The sequence below is a fragment of the Pan paniscus genome, chromosome 10, assembly GCF_029289425.2.
Source record: "Pan paniscus chromosome 10, NHGRI_mPanPan1-v2.0_pri, whole genome shotgun sequence".
Lineage (NCBI taxonomy): Eukaryota > Metazoa > Chordata > Mammalia > Primates > Hominidae > Pan > Pan paniscus.
In genome coordinates, this window is record NC_073259.2 from 94,057,650 (window position 1) to 94,075,475 (window position 17,826).

The following is a 17,826-nucleotide window of genomic DNA, read 5'->3' on the forward strand; positions in this document are numbered from 1 at the left end:
ATAGAATGGAATACTATTTAGCCATAAAATAGAATGAAATCCTGTCATTTGCAGCAAAACAGATGAACCCAGAATGCATATGTTAAGTGAAGTAAGCCAGGCACAGGAAAACAAAGACTGCATGATCTAACTTATTTGTGAAATCTAAAAAAGTTGAACTCATGAAAGCAGAGAGTAGAATAGTGATTACCAGAGGCTGGGAGGGGAGATGGAAGCTGGGTTGGTAAGAGGTACAGTTACAATTAGACAGGAAGAATAAGTTCTTGCAGTCTATTACACATTAGGGTTACTACAGCTAATAACAAAGCAGTGTATATTTCAAGATATCCTGAAGAGAAGATTTGGAATGTTATCACCAAAAAAACTTTAAAGTGACAGATATGCTAATTACTTTAATGTGATCATTGTACAATGTATACACATGCATTGAAATATCACGCTGTACCACACAAATATGTAAAATTCTGTCAATTATAAATACAAATAATTTTAAAAGAAATTAGAAAAAAGGGTAAACTAACCCCAGAGTAAGCTACAAAAAGAGCAAATTAGGCAAAAAGTAAACAAAATAAAAATGACAAAAGTAAAAGTAAAAATCAATGAATAAGAAAAAATAGAAACAAATGCTGGTCGTTCAAAAAGATCAATAAAATATATATTCCTCTAGCCATACTGATCAAGAAAAAAGACATTATTAATATCATGAATGAGACACATGTCATATCACTAAAGATTCTACAGGATAATGGTATATTTTGAAAAGATATGCTAATAAGTTTGACAAGTTAAACAAAATGGAGAAATTCCTTGCAACACAGAATAATTATTTATCTATTAATAAAATTGAATAAGCAGTTAAAACATCCCTGTCAAAACACTCCAGGTCCATATGTCTTCACTAGTGAATTCTACCAAATATTTTAAGGAAAAAGTATACCTCCTCTACACAAGCTACTCCAGAAAATAGAAGAGAAGTAAATAATTTATATTGTCCAGATCTAATAAAGCATTTTTATTAAATTTTATTTGATAACATTTTAAGTAATTTTATGAATAGTAGAAGTAAAAATGAGTATGTTGAAAAACAACTTTATTAGAAATAATATTAAGCATCTAAACATAGTTAACCCAGATTTTCTTTCTAATTTTTCCAATTTTGAAAATATATGTCTACCAAATCTACAATGCCTCATCAACTGCTCCCCAACCATCATGCCAGAACCTGCAACATATCCTTCTTCTTGTAAGCTGTGGTTTCATATTTCTAGTATATTTCTAACAGGCTCACGCTTATCACTAGTTTAGATTCTTCCTGTGTTTGCACCATCAAGACACTATACACTTGGGAATTTCAATGGCTCATAATTTTGTTGAAGGGAGGACAATTTCCTTATCCTGTCAAATCAGTTTAGCCAGAATCCCCCATCCTCCATATCTGATCCCTCAATATCTGATCAAATTTCTCACCTACCACTATCTCCCAGGTAATATATGATCACCCTGACCTGCCATCAGTAAGAATCCTTTCAAGTCAGTTTAGCAAAAAATTATCTACCCTCTTAATGATTTTCAATCCACTAACTTGCATTCTTTTCCTTGGCTATAAATTCCAACTTGTCTTTGTTGTATTCAGCATTGAGAACAATCTCTTTCCCCTACTTCAATACCCCATGGCAGTAGACCCTTGAAATCCCTTGAATAAAGTCTAAATTGCCATCTTTAACCAGTGTTATAATTTTTTCTTTAACAGTTTTTGCTGCTAGGACTTGTATAGGATCAAATTCATTATTGGATTCCCAGTCTTCTGACCCAGAATCCCAAGCACCTACCTTTGAAGCTTTCGTCTTCACTTCTGGTTGATTGATGGATGAGCCATTGGTGATTTCGACTCCTGAGCCAGTGCTCCAAATGATAAGTCTGTTGAAGCACAGTGAGGGCTGAGAGAGTCTGAGTACACTATACAGAGGCTGAGTTAGTCCTGTTTCTTTTTGTAAGAAGTTGGTATAGTCACATGCTTCTTTGTTAGGAAGGTACTGGCTGAATTGTAAATCTTACTTCCTGTTTCTGTCTTTGAGTGGGAATTTACTTCTTGAATCCCTGAGCTGAAATATTTTCCTTGGTTCTTTGTGAGGCAACTCTGTTCTATTTGATCCTATTTCTCCCACGGTAACTTTTTAGTCAACGGAAACCCCCTTCTTAAACTCTCACTGATCGTATACTCCACTTCCTTTCTTGTGGTCATGGTTTTGTTCAGGATAATTTGAGACTTCAGGATCTCTTTGGGAAACTGAAGATTTTCCCGAAGTGAGTCCTCTGAGATCTCTTCCTTCCCATTGTTTCTGCTCCTCCTTCATCCTTTTACTACCTTCAATCTTCCCTTCAGCTTTCTTGAATCTTTTGATATGTGCCTCTTCAGACCTCTTTCCTCTGTCTACCTGTCCTCCCAGACGTTTTTCCTTCCTGCTTCAGCCCTTCAGTCACCTGAACTTTAGGCCTCCTATTTCCATCATAACTTTCAAGGGACTCTAGGACCCCAAAAGCAATTGTCTGAGGTTGAAAAAGGAAAAAAAAAAAAGGCTGATTGAAAAATAGATTGGATATTTTATCCAGATGAGGCTTTGGAGACATCCAGATAGGTGCTTGATGTTCTTTCAGTTTCTTGCCTAAAATGTGGTCACAGCCTCCATAACATTGCATGTATGGGCAAAAGAAAATCTTAAATGTGTCTTCTCCACAAATATTGGCTAAAAGCTTTAGTCCTCATATTGAGAAGGTAACCTTAACTTGTTCCATCTGTCAGAAACACAATGAATAAAACTATAAAGTAGAGGAAATAAGAGAGTATTACTGTGTTGTCTAACTCCTGGCTAACGTTTTAGAATAAAACCTTTAAGATCTCTTATAATATATGTATACATTACATTTATATATAGATATATATGCAATGTATATTCTTATATTTTATACATATAGGTATAGAATATACATATATCCCATTCTATGTATATACAGAATATACATATATCCCATTCTATATATATAGAATATATATTACATATATGTATGTGTAATATATATGATTATATATCATAATATATATGAGATTTCTCTATCTGTGGATGGTATTATCAAATTACTTAGTACTTTCTTTTTGTGTTTTAGAGACAGATTCTCACGCTGTCACTCAGGCTGGAGTGCAGTGGTGCAATCACAGCTCACTGCAGCCTTGGATTCCTGAGTTCAAGGGATACTCTTGCCTCAGTATCCCACGTAGCTGGGACTACAGGTGTCCGCAATCATGCCCAGCTAATTTTCAATTTTTGTTTAGAGATGGGGTCTCACCATGTTGCCCAGGCTGGTCTAGAACTCCTGGGCTCAAGCAATCCTCCTACCTTTGTCTCCCAAAGTGTCAGGATTACAGGTGTGAGCCACCACACCTGGCCTAAAATTTCTTAAATTCTATTCCAATTTTCAGTGATAAATGTGTGCTTATATAAGGTAAATATTTCTAAAACTCTCAGAAACTAATTCAAATGCTTTTCAAATTCACATGAAATGGACGTATATTTGGCAATTAATACTAGCTTCATATTGTTTGTTTCGTAAAAACAGCTACATTTTCTGGTATATCAACATTCAGTATAATATGAATACACATTTTTATTCTACTTGGGCTTACTAGTTGAATCAGGTAATATGTCTTCTAGATGCTTAGGATTAAAAAAATTGTCAGTTCGACTTTAGAATAAGTGTACAAGTAAAGATGCAGTAAAGAAGAGTTGTTTGATGCCCATTACTTCATATTTCTCAAGACAGCCATAAAACCAAAAACCTGTGTGTTTAACTTCTTTGGTTTTTGCTTTTGTGATGCTTGCCTAACATGATGATGTTAACTGTAAAAACAGTTAACAGGAAAGTAAATTGAGATTATGGCTAGCTTTGCCTGGTGTTGCAATATAGTTGCGGAAAACGGTTTCCAAATTATTTTTGTTAACTTGAAGTTTTAATGTTTTTCTAAGCTGTATTAAGTAATAAATATTCACTAAATATCTAGGTCATTATGAAGTTTTGTGAAGTTGTGAAGTTTTGTGAACAAGAAGAAGAAGAAGAAGAAGAAGAAGAAGGAGAAGGAGAAGAAGAGGGAGAAAGCTCAATGCTTTATTAATGCAAAACTAGATTTTTTTTTTCTGTGGAAAATGCCAGTTTTCTTGGATTACAGTAAAAGGCCTTTTTGTTCGTTTTACCTTTTAAGTAATCTTCCTAGGAAGCCAAGATTTTGTGTCTTATCAAGACAGTTTTCTATGTTTATGTTAACCTTTACCATTGGCCTTGATTATTTAAGAGAACTGAGAGCTTGCAATTTAAAAGCACTAAAGTATTTTACATGTTTTACAGTGTTGCCTTTTCAAAACATATCTTAAGTGAAATCTTGTTTTTGAACTGATCTTGAAATTTCTCAAAGGGACCCTAAAAAATGTCAAAAAATTTGTTCTTTCACCTTGTAAAGAGAAATACTAAAAATAATTTGGTTTATTTAATTGATACATTGCATTGCATGAAAAGACACTTTCAAATAAGAAAAGATACTTTAACTTTCCCTAGATTATATTTTTGTATGGGCAAACATTATTAGGTATTTTAGAAATTATATAGATTTCCTAGAAATTTATCAATATCCCTGCTGTCCACAGTATCTCTTAGTTTAATGTCATCAGTGGTGGCTCTAATTATTATTGTATGCCTCAAAAATAGCCAAATTATCTTGTCATTTGCATCATTTTTATGTTGAACTCTCATTATATGTTAATTTCCATTTTAAATTTTTTGTCATTCACACATATTCTGATTCTTCTCTGAAAATATTTGCAATCAGCTACAAGCCATAATGCTTCATGATGGTGTTGATTAATTTAGAGACCATAGTACTGAATTAAGGATTTTCAGAACTAGAGTACAGAAGCCAATGGGTTCATGAAATTTCTAATCCAAGAGCAAGGAGAACAAGAATTATTTGTTCTGATGGACAATAATGAAGTGAAGAAGAGTGATTATGGTTTTGTTTGACAGTTTGTTGGTTCTTAAATGTTCTATTTTCTGTATATAAGCACTCCCTTCCTTTTTCTCTTATTTATGGAACCACAGAACCAGCCCAATCTGGTTCAACTTTGAATAATAAAATGGTGAGTTATTTTTCAGTTGCCATGGGTTCTGGGTTGCAATTTATGTAAACTGCTTATGCTCAGATGAACCACATGTGTAACTGTAGGCAGAAACTAAATCCTAGGACCAAGAAACAGGGACTGAATTAATAAGGGGACATCTCATGACATAATTCAATTAGATCAAGTCCTGGCATCACCCCATGGCACAATCCAGTCGGATCATGCCTCATGGCATCATCTCATTGTAAGATCAAATCAGATCACACCTCGTTACCCTCTGCCTATAAAACCTGCCCCAGTCACCAGCCTGAAGAGACAGATTTGATCACTGCCTTGTGTCTCCTTGCCAATAAACTCATGATAAAACCTTTATTTTCTCAAAGACTTGTGCCACATTGGGCAGAGAAGCCATTGCTTACTCAGTAACATTTACACTTGTAAAAATCAGTAGATTACACTTTTGTAAATATAATATTTTCTCCCTGATCCTTCCAGAATTTGTAAACTATTGAGTATTCTTATTTTCCTGGCAATATAGTTATTTACATGAATTTAATAAGAATCTGTTCTTGTAACAGAACACAATTGGAAACATTGGTTATATTTATAAGGCTTTGACTGCAATGTCATATTTGAGAATGATGTGTATAGAATCTGAGTTAGGAATATATATATATTATATATATAATATATATATAATATATATAATATTGTGTATATTATTCTATATATATATATATATAGAAATAGTTGGTGAGAATGTGGGGGTCAAAAGGGCAAGTGCATGATCTACAGGTGTGATGGTTTAGCATTTCCTTTGAAGCATATGGGACATATTCTGCTAGTTGAGATAATGGGGAGCATATTCTTCTAGTTTAAGCTAGAAGCAAGGAGCCAGCAAGTCTAGACTCATTCCAGATGCCACGAGCGGTTTATGCCCTGAGCCCTGGACATTATGTCAGACATGCAAGCCCTGCCTCAGCTTTTTTCCCAACATTTAGCTTTTTCCCAACACTAAGTCTCTTTGTAGGTCTCTAAGAACTTGTTTCATGAATCTGTGTGCTCCTGTATTGGGTGCATATATATTTAGGATAGTTAGCTCTTCCTGTTGCATTGATCCCTTTACCATTATGTAATGCCCTTCTTTGTCTCTTTTGATCTTTATTGTTTCAACCCTTGCTTTATTTATGTATTTATTTATTTATTTATTTTTTTGCTTTCCATTTGCTTGGTAAATATTCCTCCATCCCTTTATTTTGAGCTTATATGTGTCTTTGCATGTGAGATAGGTCTCCTGAATACAGCACACCGATGGGTCTTGACTCTATCCAATTTGCAAGGCTTTATCTTTTAATTGTGGCATTTAGCCCATTTACATTTAAGGTTAATATTGTTATGTGACTTTGATCCTGCCTTTATAATGCTAGCTGGGTATTTTGCCCGTTAGTTGATGCAGTTTCTTCATAGTGTTGATGGTCTTTAAAATTTGGCATGTTTTTGCAGTGGCTGGTACCAGTTGATCCTTTCCATATTTAATGCTTCCTTCAGGAGCTCTTGTAAGGCAGGCCTGTTGGTGAGAAAATCTCTCAGGATTTGCTTGTCTGCAAAAGGTTTTTTTTTCTCCTTTGCTTATGAAGCTTAGTTTGGGAGGATATAAAATTCTGTGTTGAACATTCTTTTCTTTAAGAATGTTGAATATTGGCCCCACTCTCTTCTGTCTTGTAGGGTTTCACTGTTAGTCTGATGGGCTTCCCTTTGTGGGTAACCCAACCTTTCTCTCTGGCTGCCCTTAATATTTTTTTCCTTCATTTCAACCTTGGTGAATCTGATGATTATGTGTCTTGGGGTTGCTCTTTTCGAGGAGTATCTTTGTGATGTTCTCTCTGTTTCCTGAATTTGAATTTTGGCCTGCCTTACTAGGTTGGGGAAGTTCTCCTGGATAATATCCTGAAGAGTGTTTTCCAACTTGGTTCCATTCTCCTCATCACTTTCAGGTACACCTATCAAATGTAGATTTGGTCTTTTCACATAGTCCCATATTTCTTGGAGGCTTTGTTTGTTTCTTTTTACTCTTTTTTCTCTAATCTAGTCTTCTCACTTTATTTCATTGAGTTGACCTTCAATCTCTGATATCCTTTCTTCCACTTGATGGATTCGGCTATTGATACTTTTGTATGCTTCATGAAGTTCTCGTGCTGTGTTTTTTCAGCTCCATCAGGTCTTTTATGTTTTTCCCTAAACTGGTTATTCTAGTTAACAATTCATCTAACCTTTTTTCAAGGCTCTTAGCTTCCTTGCAGTTGGTTAGAACACGCTCCTTTAGCTCAGAGGAGTTTGTTATTACTCACCTTCTGAAGCCTACTTCTGTTAATTTGTCAAACTCATTCTCCATCCAATTTTGTTCCCTTGCTAGCAGGGAGTTGTGATCCTTTGAAGGAAAAGAGAGGTTCTGGTTTTTGGAATTGTCAGCCTTTTTGCATTGGTTTTTCGCTTTCTTTGTGGATTTATCTACCTTTGATCTTTGAAGTCAGTGACTTTCATTTGGGTTCTCTGAGTGGATGTCCTTTTTGTTGATGTTGATACTATTCCTTTCTGTTTGTTAGTTTTCCTTCTCACAGTCACATCCTTCTGCTGCAGATCTGCTGGAGTTTGCTGGAAGTCCACTGCAGACCCTGTTTGCCTGGGTACCACCAGCAGATGCTGCAGAACAACCAAGATTGCTGCCTGTTCCTTCCTCTAGAAGCTTTGTCCCAGAGGGGCACCTGCCAGATGCCAGCCCATTACAGAGCTCTCCTGTATGAGGTGTCTGTCAGCCCCTACTGGGAAGAGTCTCCCAGTCAGGATTCACAGGGGTCAGGGACCCACTTGAGGTGGCAGTGTATCCCTTATCAGAGCTCAAACACTGTGCTGGGAGATCTGCTGCTCTCTTCAGAGCTGCCAGGCAGGGAAGTTTAAGTCTGCTGAAGCTGTGCACCCAACCACCTCTTCTCCCAGGTGCTCTGTCCCAGGGAGGTGGGGCTTTTATCTGTAAGTCCCTGACTGGGGCTGCTGCCTTTTTTTCAGAGATGCCCTGCCCAGAGAGGAGGGAATCTGGAGAGGCAGTCTGGCTGCAGTGGCCTTGCTGAGCTGCGGTGGGCTCTGCCCAGTTCGAACTTCCCCATGGCTCTGTTTGCACTGTGAGTGTAAAACTGCCTACTTAAGCCTCAGCAATGGCGGAAGCCCCTCTCCTCACCAAGCTTGAGTGTCCCAGGTAGAGTTCAGTCCCAAGCCAGACCACTTGGCTCCCTGGCTTCAGCCCCCTTTCCAGGGCAGTGAATGATTCTGTCTCACTGGCATTCTGGGCACCACTGGGGTATGGAGAAAAAACAAACAAACAAACAAACAAACAAACAAAAAAACTCCTGCAGCTAGCTCAGTGTCCGCCCAAACTGCTGCTGAGTTTTGTGCTGGAATCCGAGGATCCTGGTGGTGTGGGCACTGGAGTGAATCTCCTGGTTTGTGGGTTGCGAAAACCATGGGAAAGCACAGTATCTGGGCCGGAGTGCATGGTACAGTCCTAATGGCTTCCCTTGGCTAGGAGAGGGAGTTCCCCGAGCCCTTGTGCTTCCCAGGTGAGGCGACGCCCCACCCTGCTTCAACTCACCCTCCTTGGGCTGCATCCACTGTCCAACCAGTCTCAATGAGATGAATCGGGTACCTTAGTTGGAAATGCTGACATCACCCGCCTTCTGCATTAATCTGGCTGGTTGCTGCAGACCGGAGCTTTTCTTATTCAGCCATCTTGCCCATTTTTTTTTTTTCCTGTTAGCTCAGTGGTAATGTCCCATTTACCATTTCTGATTGTGTTTATTTGGATAGTCTTTCTTTTTTATTAGTGTTGCTACTTGTCTGTCCAACTTATTTATTCTCTCAAAAAACAAATTCCTAATTTTGTTGATTTTTTTTTATGGTTTGTGTGTCCCCAGTTCCTTCAGTTCTGATTTTGGTTATTTTTTGTCTTCTGCTAGCTTTGAAGTTGAGATACTTTGCTATTGTTTCTGCAGTTCCCCTAGGTCTGATGTTATGTTATTAATTTTAAATCTTTCTAACTTTTGATGTGACTGTTTAGCACCATAAGTTTCCCTCTTAACATTACTTTTGCTTTGTCCCAGAGATTCTGGTATGTTGTATCTTTGTTCTCATAAGTTTCAAAGAATTTATTGATTTCTGCCTTAATCTCATTGTTTACTCACAAGTCATTCAGGATTAGGTTGTTTAATTTCCATGTAATTACATGGTTTTGAGTTATCTTCTTAGTATTGACTGAAATTCTTATAGTGCTGTGGTCTGATTCTGTGGTTAGTGTGATTTTGCTTTTTTAGATTTTCCTGAGAATTGTTTTTTTTTTTTTTTTTTTCTTTTTTATTGATCATTCTTGGGTGTTTCTCGCACAGGGGGATTTGGCAGGGTCACAGGACAATAGTGGAGGGAAGGTCAGCAGATAAACAAGTGAACAAAGTTCTCTGGTTTTCCTAGGCAGAGGACCCTGCGGCCTTCTGCAGTGTTTGTGTCCCTGGGTACTTGAGATTAAGGAGTGGTGATGACTCTTAACGAACATGCTGCCTTCAAGCATCTGTTTAACAAAGCACATCTTGCACCGCCCTTAATCCATTCAACCCTGAGTGGATACAGCACATGTTTCAGAGAGCACAGGGTTGGGGGTAAGGTCACAGATCAACAGGATCCCAAGGCAGTAGAATTTTTCTTAGTACAGAACAAAATGAAAAGTCTCCCATGTCTACCTCTTTCTACACAGACACAGCAACCATCCGATTTCTCAATCTTTTCCCCACCTTTCCCCCCTTTCTATTCCACAAAACCGCCATTGTCTTCATGGCCCGTTCTCAATGAGCTGTTGAGTACACCTCCCAGATGGGGTGGTGGCCGGGCAGAGGAGCTCCTCACTTCCCAGTAGGGGCGGCCGGGCAGAAGCGCCCCTCACCTCCCGGACGGGGCGGCTGGCCGGGCGGGGGTCTGACCCCCCCCACCTCCCTCCCGGACGGGGCGGCTGGCCGGGCGGGGGGCTGACCCCCCACCTCCCTCCCGGACAGGGCGGCTGGCTGGGCAGAGGGGCTCCTCACTTCCCAGTAGGGGCGGCCGGGCAGAGGCGCCCCTCACTTCCCCGACGGGGCGGCTGGCCCGGCGGGGGGCTGACCCCCCCACCTCCCTCCCGGAGGGGGCGGCTGGCTGGGCAGAGGGGCTCCTCACTTCCCGGTAGGGGCGGCCGGGCAGAGGCGCCCCTCACCTCCCGGACAGGGCGGCTGGCCGGGCGGGGGGCTGATCCCCCCACCTCCCTCCCGGACGGGGTGGCTGGCCGGGCGGGGGTCTGACCCCCCCACCTCCCTCCCGGACGGGGCGGCTGGCCGGGCGGGGGGCTGACCCCCCACCTCCCTCCCGGACGGGGCGGCTGGCCGGGCGGGGGGCTGACCCCCCCACCTCCCTCCCGGACGGGGCGGCTGGCCGGGCGGGGGGCTGACCCCCCCACCTCCCTCCCGGACGGGGCGGCTGGCCGGGCGGGGGGCTGACCCCCCCACCTCCCTCCCGGAAGGGGCGGCTGGCCGGGCGGGGGGCTGACCCCCCCACCTCCCTCCCGGACGGGGCGGCTGGCCGGGCGGGGGGCTGACCCCCCCACCTCCCTCCCGGACGGGGCGGCTGGCCGGGTGGGGGGCTGACCCCCCCACCTCCCTCCCGGACGGAGCGGCTGGCCGGGCGGGGGGCTGACCCCCCACCTCCCTCCCAGACGGGGCGGCTGGCCGGGCGGGGGGCTGACCCCCCCACCTCCCTCCCAGATGGGGCGGCTGGCCGGGCGGGGGTCTGACCCCCCACCTCCCTCCCGGACGGGGCGGCTGGCCGGGCGGAGGGGCTCCTCACTTCCCAGAAGGGGCGGCCGGGCAGAGGCGCCCCTCACCTCCCGGATGGGGCAGCTGGCCAGGCGGGGGGCTAACCCCCCCACCTCCCTCCCGGACGGGGCGGCTGGCCGGGCCGGGGGCTGACCCCCCCACCTCCCTCCCAGACAGAGCGGCTGGCCGGGCAGAGGGGCTCCTCACTTCCCAGTAGGGGCGGCCGGGCAGAGGCGCCCCCCCCACCTCCTGGACAGGGCGGCTGGCCGGGCAGGGGGCTGATCCCCCCACCTCCCTCCCGGACGGGGCGGCTGGCCAGGCGGGGGGCTGATCCCCCCACCTCCCTCCCAGACGGGGCGGCTGGCCGGGCGGGGGGCTGACCCCCCCACCTCCCTCCCAGACGAGGAGGGAGGACGCTCCTCACTTCTCAGACGGGGTGGCTGCCGGGCGGAGGGGCTCCTCACTTCTCAGACGGGGCGGTTGCCAGGCAGAGGGTCTCCTCACTTCTCAGACAGGGCGGCCGGGCAGAGACACTCCTCACATCCCGGACGGGGCGGCAGGGCAGAGGTGCTCCCCACATCTCAGACGATGGGCAGCCGGGCAGAGACGCTCCTCACTTCCCAGATGTGATGGCGGCCGGGAAGAGGCGCTCCTCACTTCCTAGATGGGATGGCGGCTGGGCAGAGACGCTCCTCACTTTCCAGACTGGGCAGCCAGGCAGAGGGGCTCCTCACATCCCAGACGATGGGCGGTCAGGCGGAGACGCTCCTCACTTCCCAGACGGGGTGGCTGCCAGGCAGAGGCTGCAATCTCGGCACTTAGGGAGGCCAAGGCAGGCGGCTGGGAGGTGGTTGTAGCGAGCCGAGATCACGCCACTGCACTCCAGCCTGGCCGCCATTGAGCACTGAGTTAACGAGACTCCGTCTGCAATCCCGGCACCTCGGGAGGCCGAGGCTGGCGGATCACTCGCGGTTAAGAGCTGGAGACCAGCCCAGCCGAGAAGTGCAGCCCGAGAATTGTTTTATGGACAATTATGCAGTCAATTTCAGAGTATACCCGTGTGCACGTGAAAAGAACGTATATTCTGTTGTTTTTGGGTGGAGAGTTCTGTAGGTGTCTATTAGGTCCATTTGGTTGAGTTCAGGTCCTGAATATCTTTGTTAGTTTTCTGCTCCGATGATCTCCCTAATGTGCTCTGTGGGGTGTTGAACCCTCCTCCTGTTATTGTGTGGCTATCTCACTCTCTTCATAGGTCTCAAAGCACTTGCTTTATGAATCTGAGTGTGCCTGTGTTGGGTGTATATATATTCAGGATAATTAGGTCTTCTGTTGAATTGATTCCTCTACCATTATGTAATACGCTTCTTTGTCTTTTTTGAACTTTGTTGGTTTAAAGTCTGTTTTGTCTGGAATTAAAATAGCAATGCCTGCTTTTTTGTTTTCCATTTCCTTGGCAGATTTTTCTCCATCCATTAACTTTAAGCCTATGGATGACATTGTATGTGAGATGAGTTTCTTGAAGACAGCATATCATTGGGTCTTGCTTCTTTATCCAACCTGCCACTTTGTGCCTTTTAATTCAGGCCTTTAGCCTGGTTACATTCAAGGTTAATATTGATATGTGTGGATTTGATCCTGTCATTGTGTTGTTAGCTCGTTTTTATACAAACTTGTTTGTGCAGTTGCTTTATAGTGTCAATGGTTTCTGCAGTTAAATGCGTTTTTGTTGTATCTGGTTGCAGTCTTTCCTATCCATATTTGGCACTACCTTCAGGACCTCTTGTACAACAGGTCTGATGCAAGGAATTCCCATAGCATTTGCTTGTCTGAAAAGAATCTTACATGTCCTTTGCTTATGAAGATTAGTTTGGCTAGATACAAAATTCTTTGTTGGAATTTCATTAAGAATGCTGAATGGGAGTTCGAGGTGGGCAGATCACAGGGTCAGGAGATTGAGACCATCCTGGCTAACACGGTGAAACCCCATCTCTATTAAAAAAAATACAAAAAATTAGCTGGGCGTGGTGGCAGGCACCTGTAGTCCCAGCTACTCAGGAGGCTGAGGCAGGAGAATGGTGTGAATCCAGAAGGCAGAGCTTGCAGTGAGCCAAGATCATGCCACTGCACTCCAGCCTGGGCAACAGAGCAAGACTCTGTCTCAAAAAAAAAAAAAAAAAAAAAAAGAATGCTGAATATAGGCCCCCAATATTTTCTGGCTTATAGGGTTTCTGTTAAAAAGTCTGCTGGTAGCCTGATGGTGTTCACATTGCAAGTGACCTTCTCTCCAGCTGCATTTAACCTTTTTTTCTTTCATTTCGATCTTAGAGAATCTGATGACTATGAGTCTTGGGGATGGTCATCTTATGTAGTATCTCACAAGGGTTCTCTGCATTTTCTGAATTTGAATATTGTGTCCTCTCTAGTGAAGTTGGGGAAATTTTCATGGGTGATATCATCTGTATTAGGGTTCCTAGAGAGACAGGACTAATATGATAGATGTATATATAAAAGGGAGTTTATTAAGGAGTTTTGACTTACACAGTCACAAGGTGAAGTCCCACAATAGGTCGTCTGCAAGCTGAGGAGCAAGTCAGTCCAAGTCCAAAACCTCAAAAGTAGGAAAACTAACAGTGCAGCCTTCAGTCTGTGACAGAAGGCCTGATAGCCCCTGGCAACCCACTGGTGTAGGCCCAAGAGTCTAAAAGCTGAAGAACTTGGAGTCCAGTGTTCAAGGGCAGGAAGCATCCAGCAGAGGTAAAAGGAGGTCAGAAGACTCAGCCAGTCTAGTCCTTCCACATTCTTCTACCTGCTTTTATTTTAGCCACACTGGCAGCTGATTAGACTGTGCCCACCCAGATTGAGAATGGGTCTGCCTTTCCTTGTCCACTGACTCAAATATTAATCTCCTTTGGCATCACCCTCACAGACACACACAGGAACAATACTTTACATCTTTCAATCAAATCAAGTTGACACTCGATATTAACCATCACATCCTCCAATATGGTTTTCAAGTTGTTTGCTTTCTCCCCCTCTCTTTCAGGGATGTCAATGAGTCAATAAATTTGGTCTCTTTACATTTTTGCATCACTTAGGATACTTGAATTGGGTTTTGACTTTCTCCTGAATCTTCTTTCCTGTCCATGATCTGAATTCTACTTCTGTCATTTCAGCCATTTCAGCCTTGTTAAGAACCATTGCTGGGGAACCAGTGTTGGTCATTTTGAGGTGAGAGGACACTTTAGTTTTTTGAGTTACCAGAGTTCTTGCTCTGGTTTTTTCTCATCTGTGCAGGCTGATGTTCCTTCAATCTTAGAAGTTGCTATCCTTTGAATGGGTTTTGTTGCTTTTATCTTCTTTGTTGACCTTAAGGGTTTGATTGTGGTCTAAGGTGGTTTCAGTTGACTGGATTTCTTTCTGGAAGATTTTAGGGGTCTAAGGCTCAGTTCAGCATTCTTGAGCTGTGTGCTCTAACTTTGAGGGAATGATCCCAGGCTCCCAGCTTTGTTCTCAGGACCCTCAAGGTTAGGAATCTGTGGTTCTGGAGGGGCTGAGCTGTTTCCAGACTGCAGTCCATAACAATCCCATGGATGGTGCCAGCCAAAGTGCTTTGTCTGAGTGGTGATAGAAGAATTCATGTTTGTTTGCACATGCCAGCAGCAGTGGCAGCATGGTGGGTTACATGTTCATTGGTCGGGCTGGGATGCTGGTGGGTTTGTGGCTGCCAGCTTCTGTGCACATGTTTGCTCTGTGGGCAGTAGTGTGAGGGGATGCATGCACACACATATTCTGGCAGAGGAGGGGAGGCAAGGTCCACTCGCATGTGTGCACGCTGGAAGGACAGTGGGGTGAGTGACAGTGGGCAAGTGAGTGCTGGCAAAGCAGCATGGGGGAGGCTGTGGTCAGGGGAAGGGGCAGGTGAGCTGGTACGTGTTAGCAGCAGCCGATCTGCTGGAGCTCTCTGATGGTCAGGCACAGTCAGCTGTTGAAGGAGCTATGATGTGGGCCCCTGGGAAGCACCTTGGTTGTCTATCCATCACTTGCACTGCAAGTGGGCTCTGCCAGGTTGGGGCCCTGGAGCAGACCTAGCTATGTTTTACTGCAGACGTTCCCACACCATACCCCGTGAATTCAGCACAGGATAGAGTCCTGCTCCTATCAACTCTCTACACAGCTTTCCCTGCTAGCTCAAGTGTCCATGGGTGTTGTGGTATCTCAGGTTGCCAGGATTCCAGAGGTTCATGGTGAGGGCAGGTTGCTCCTCACCTGTTCAATCCACCCCTTCCCCAAGAGTTGTTGGGGGCCAGGAATAAGTTGTGGTGCATGGTAGTCCCGTTCAGGGTTCCCAGCCTCCTCCTCCTTCGGCCCAGGGTCTGTGTCCTCCTTCTGTCCACCCTCAATGCCTTCCCTCTGAAGATCTGCTCATAGTGCACCAGTTTTCCCTATGTCTCAGTCACTTGGTGGCAGATATTCATCCTGGGTGTGTCTGGTCAGGCATCTTACTGAGACAACCTTCTTTTGTTTTTAAAATCAAAATATAGAGTAATAATGGATCTTCATTCCTACATTGCAGCGATTGGCTGGACCTAAGTAAAAGCTAATACTATTTATATCGGGAAGGCTTATCCTAGTTGCCTACACTCCTCTCTCTCCACAAGTACTTCACATTTTACTGCTGAACTATGTCACTCATATGCATTACTTGCATGACTCTAGACATTTGAGGAACATGTAACATCTGATCCAGAGGAAAGGGAGCCAAGCTATACAATTTTGGTATTTCTCCTCTTAATGGTGTGATTATCTTTGAGGTGGAAAGAAATACTTTAAGCATTTTCCATTCTGTTAGAAAAAGAAAACACAAAAACAAAACCCCCAAATTTTTATCACTAAATACAGCTTTCTTAGCTTGATGTTATTAAATTTTTACTTATCTGATCTCCTACTATTTTGATAATCAGAGAACAACAATCTGATTTCTATATTTGTCTATGTGTAAGGAGGAAATGTGCTCAAATATGTATTTTGTTTATTTCTTGTCTCCGTAAAAGTGAATTAATGACAGCATATTCATAACATGCTTGGTGTTACTTGACTATGTGAGGGATTTTGCTGATTTCCACACAAAATTCCATCTCAAGTAATATTTACATTTTTTATTGTGAATTAAAAAATTAGTAATGTTAATATTGTCATCAGTATCAATTTATCATGTATTTTATTAGTGTGATCCTGTCTCTCAAGGTCTGGTTATACCCAAGGTTATGGTTTTACCTGAGCATTTGCAGTGTAGAGCCAAAACTAATGAATTTTAGGTGACAGCAGTATTACTTCTTAACATGTCCCTACAGATTTCTGTAGTATTCACAATGGAGTTAAATCATTTGAAGATGAGGAAAGAAAACTTTACCTTGTTTCCATGTTGAGAACATAAGATGTTGTGGAAGACTGACTGATACAATGTCTTGTATGGTTCATGTTGTGTATGTACCCCATTTCTGGTATGACTTTGTAACCTCTCCCATCAAGAAGTGAAATCTGTTCCCCACTCATGAGTTCAAGCTGACTTTTTAATATGTTTGCACCAAAAGAATGCAGTAGAACTGACAGCCTACAATTTTAAGCCTAGGACTCAAGAGTCATTTTATACTTCAACTCTCCCTTGTGAAACCCTTCCCTGACTGCCATGGGAACAGACCAAGGCATTTTTGGTAGAGGTACAGAGTTTACATGAAGTGAGGTCCTAATCATTTTAGCCAAGATCATTCTAGAGCAGCCAGCCTTTAGACAACCCAATAGCTGACTAGAAACACATTAGTAAGCTGCGTAAGATGAGTCAAGTCCAGCCCAGATTGAATTACCATGTTCAGTGGAATTACCCACGCAACCTATAGACTCATGGGGCAAACTGTTGTAAGCTATTAAGTCAGTAGTTTTCAAAGTGTGAACTGGGGTCTCCTGGGGATCCCAAGCAACTTTCGAGAACAACTGCAAGATCAAACCTATTTCCACAATGATACTAAGATATTATTTGTCTTAATTCTCATTCTGTCACAATACACAGTGAAGGTTTTCAAAGGCTACATGATGTTTGATATCAAAATAGAGTGGATACAGTAGCAGGTACGACACTCCAGCAGTCTTCTATTGAGTTTTCTTTTGAATCATACACGAAAGAGATTAGCGAAAATACAAAGCACTGCTAAACTTCTCATTAATTTTTGTTTTGTTTAAAAAATGCAGTTATTTTTCATAAAAATATACTATCTCTGTTACAGGTAATCGGTTTATTCTTAGTGGTAGAGGAAATAAATATTTTAAAATTTATATTTTAGTTTACAATACAGCAAATATTAATAGATGAAAATCGCCAAAACAAAGCCCTTTGGAGTCCTTAATGATTCTCAAGAAACTGATATTCTGAAAGCAAAATGTTTAAGAACTGCTGCACTTTTTTTCTGCAACATTTCTTTATTCTAGGCATAGCAGTTGTTTATAAAGATAAATCACTATAATTTTTTCTTTGTGACTGTCCGCAAAATGTAAAGAATCAAGTATTAGCATCTTTAGAAATCAAAAACATTTACTTTTCTGCTTCAAGACTGCATATTGGATCTATCTAACCAGAGTAAAGTTACTGATGAAAAACAATTAAAATAAAATTACATACACACACATGTGTATGTACATTATAAGAATCTTTCATTTTGCATGAAAGAAAAAATTCTACAAATACTATGATAATAATAAAAACAGAAACCCTAGGAGGTGAAGTAATCACCAAA

At 42.8% G+C, this 17,826-nt stretch overlaps 1 protein-coding gene across 5 annotated transcripts in view; it reads right to left on the reverse strand.

The window, feature by feature from the left end:
* The window catches only part of MGAT4C (MGAT4 family member C), an 860,657-nt gene that overhangs the window by 39,496 nt on the left and 803,335 nt on the right, over positions 1–17,826 (reverse strand). For 2 of the 5 annotated variants that reach the window (XM_063593178.1, XM_034936306.3), the window contains one exon: positions 1,830–1,917. The exons of the other annotated variants lie outside the window; for them this stretch is intronic. In XM_063593178.1, coding sequence (XP_063449248.1) covers positions 1,830–1,917 — 88 coding nt within the window. The remainder of the gene's footprint in view (positions 1–1,829; positions 1,918–17,826) is intronic. 5 annotated transcript variants of the gene reach the window in all.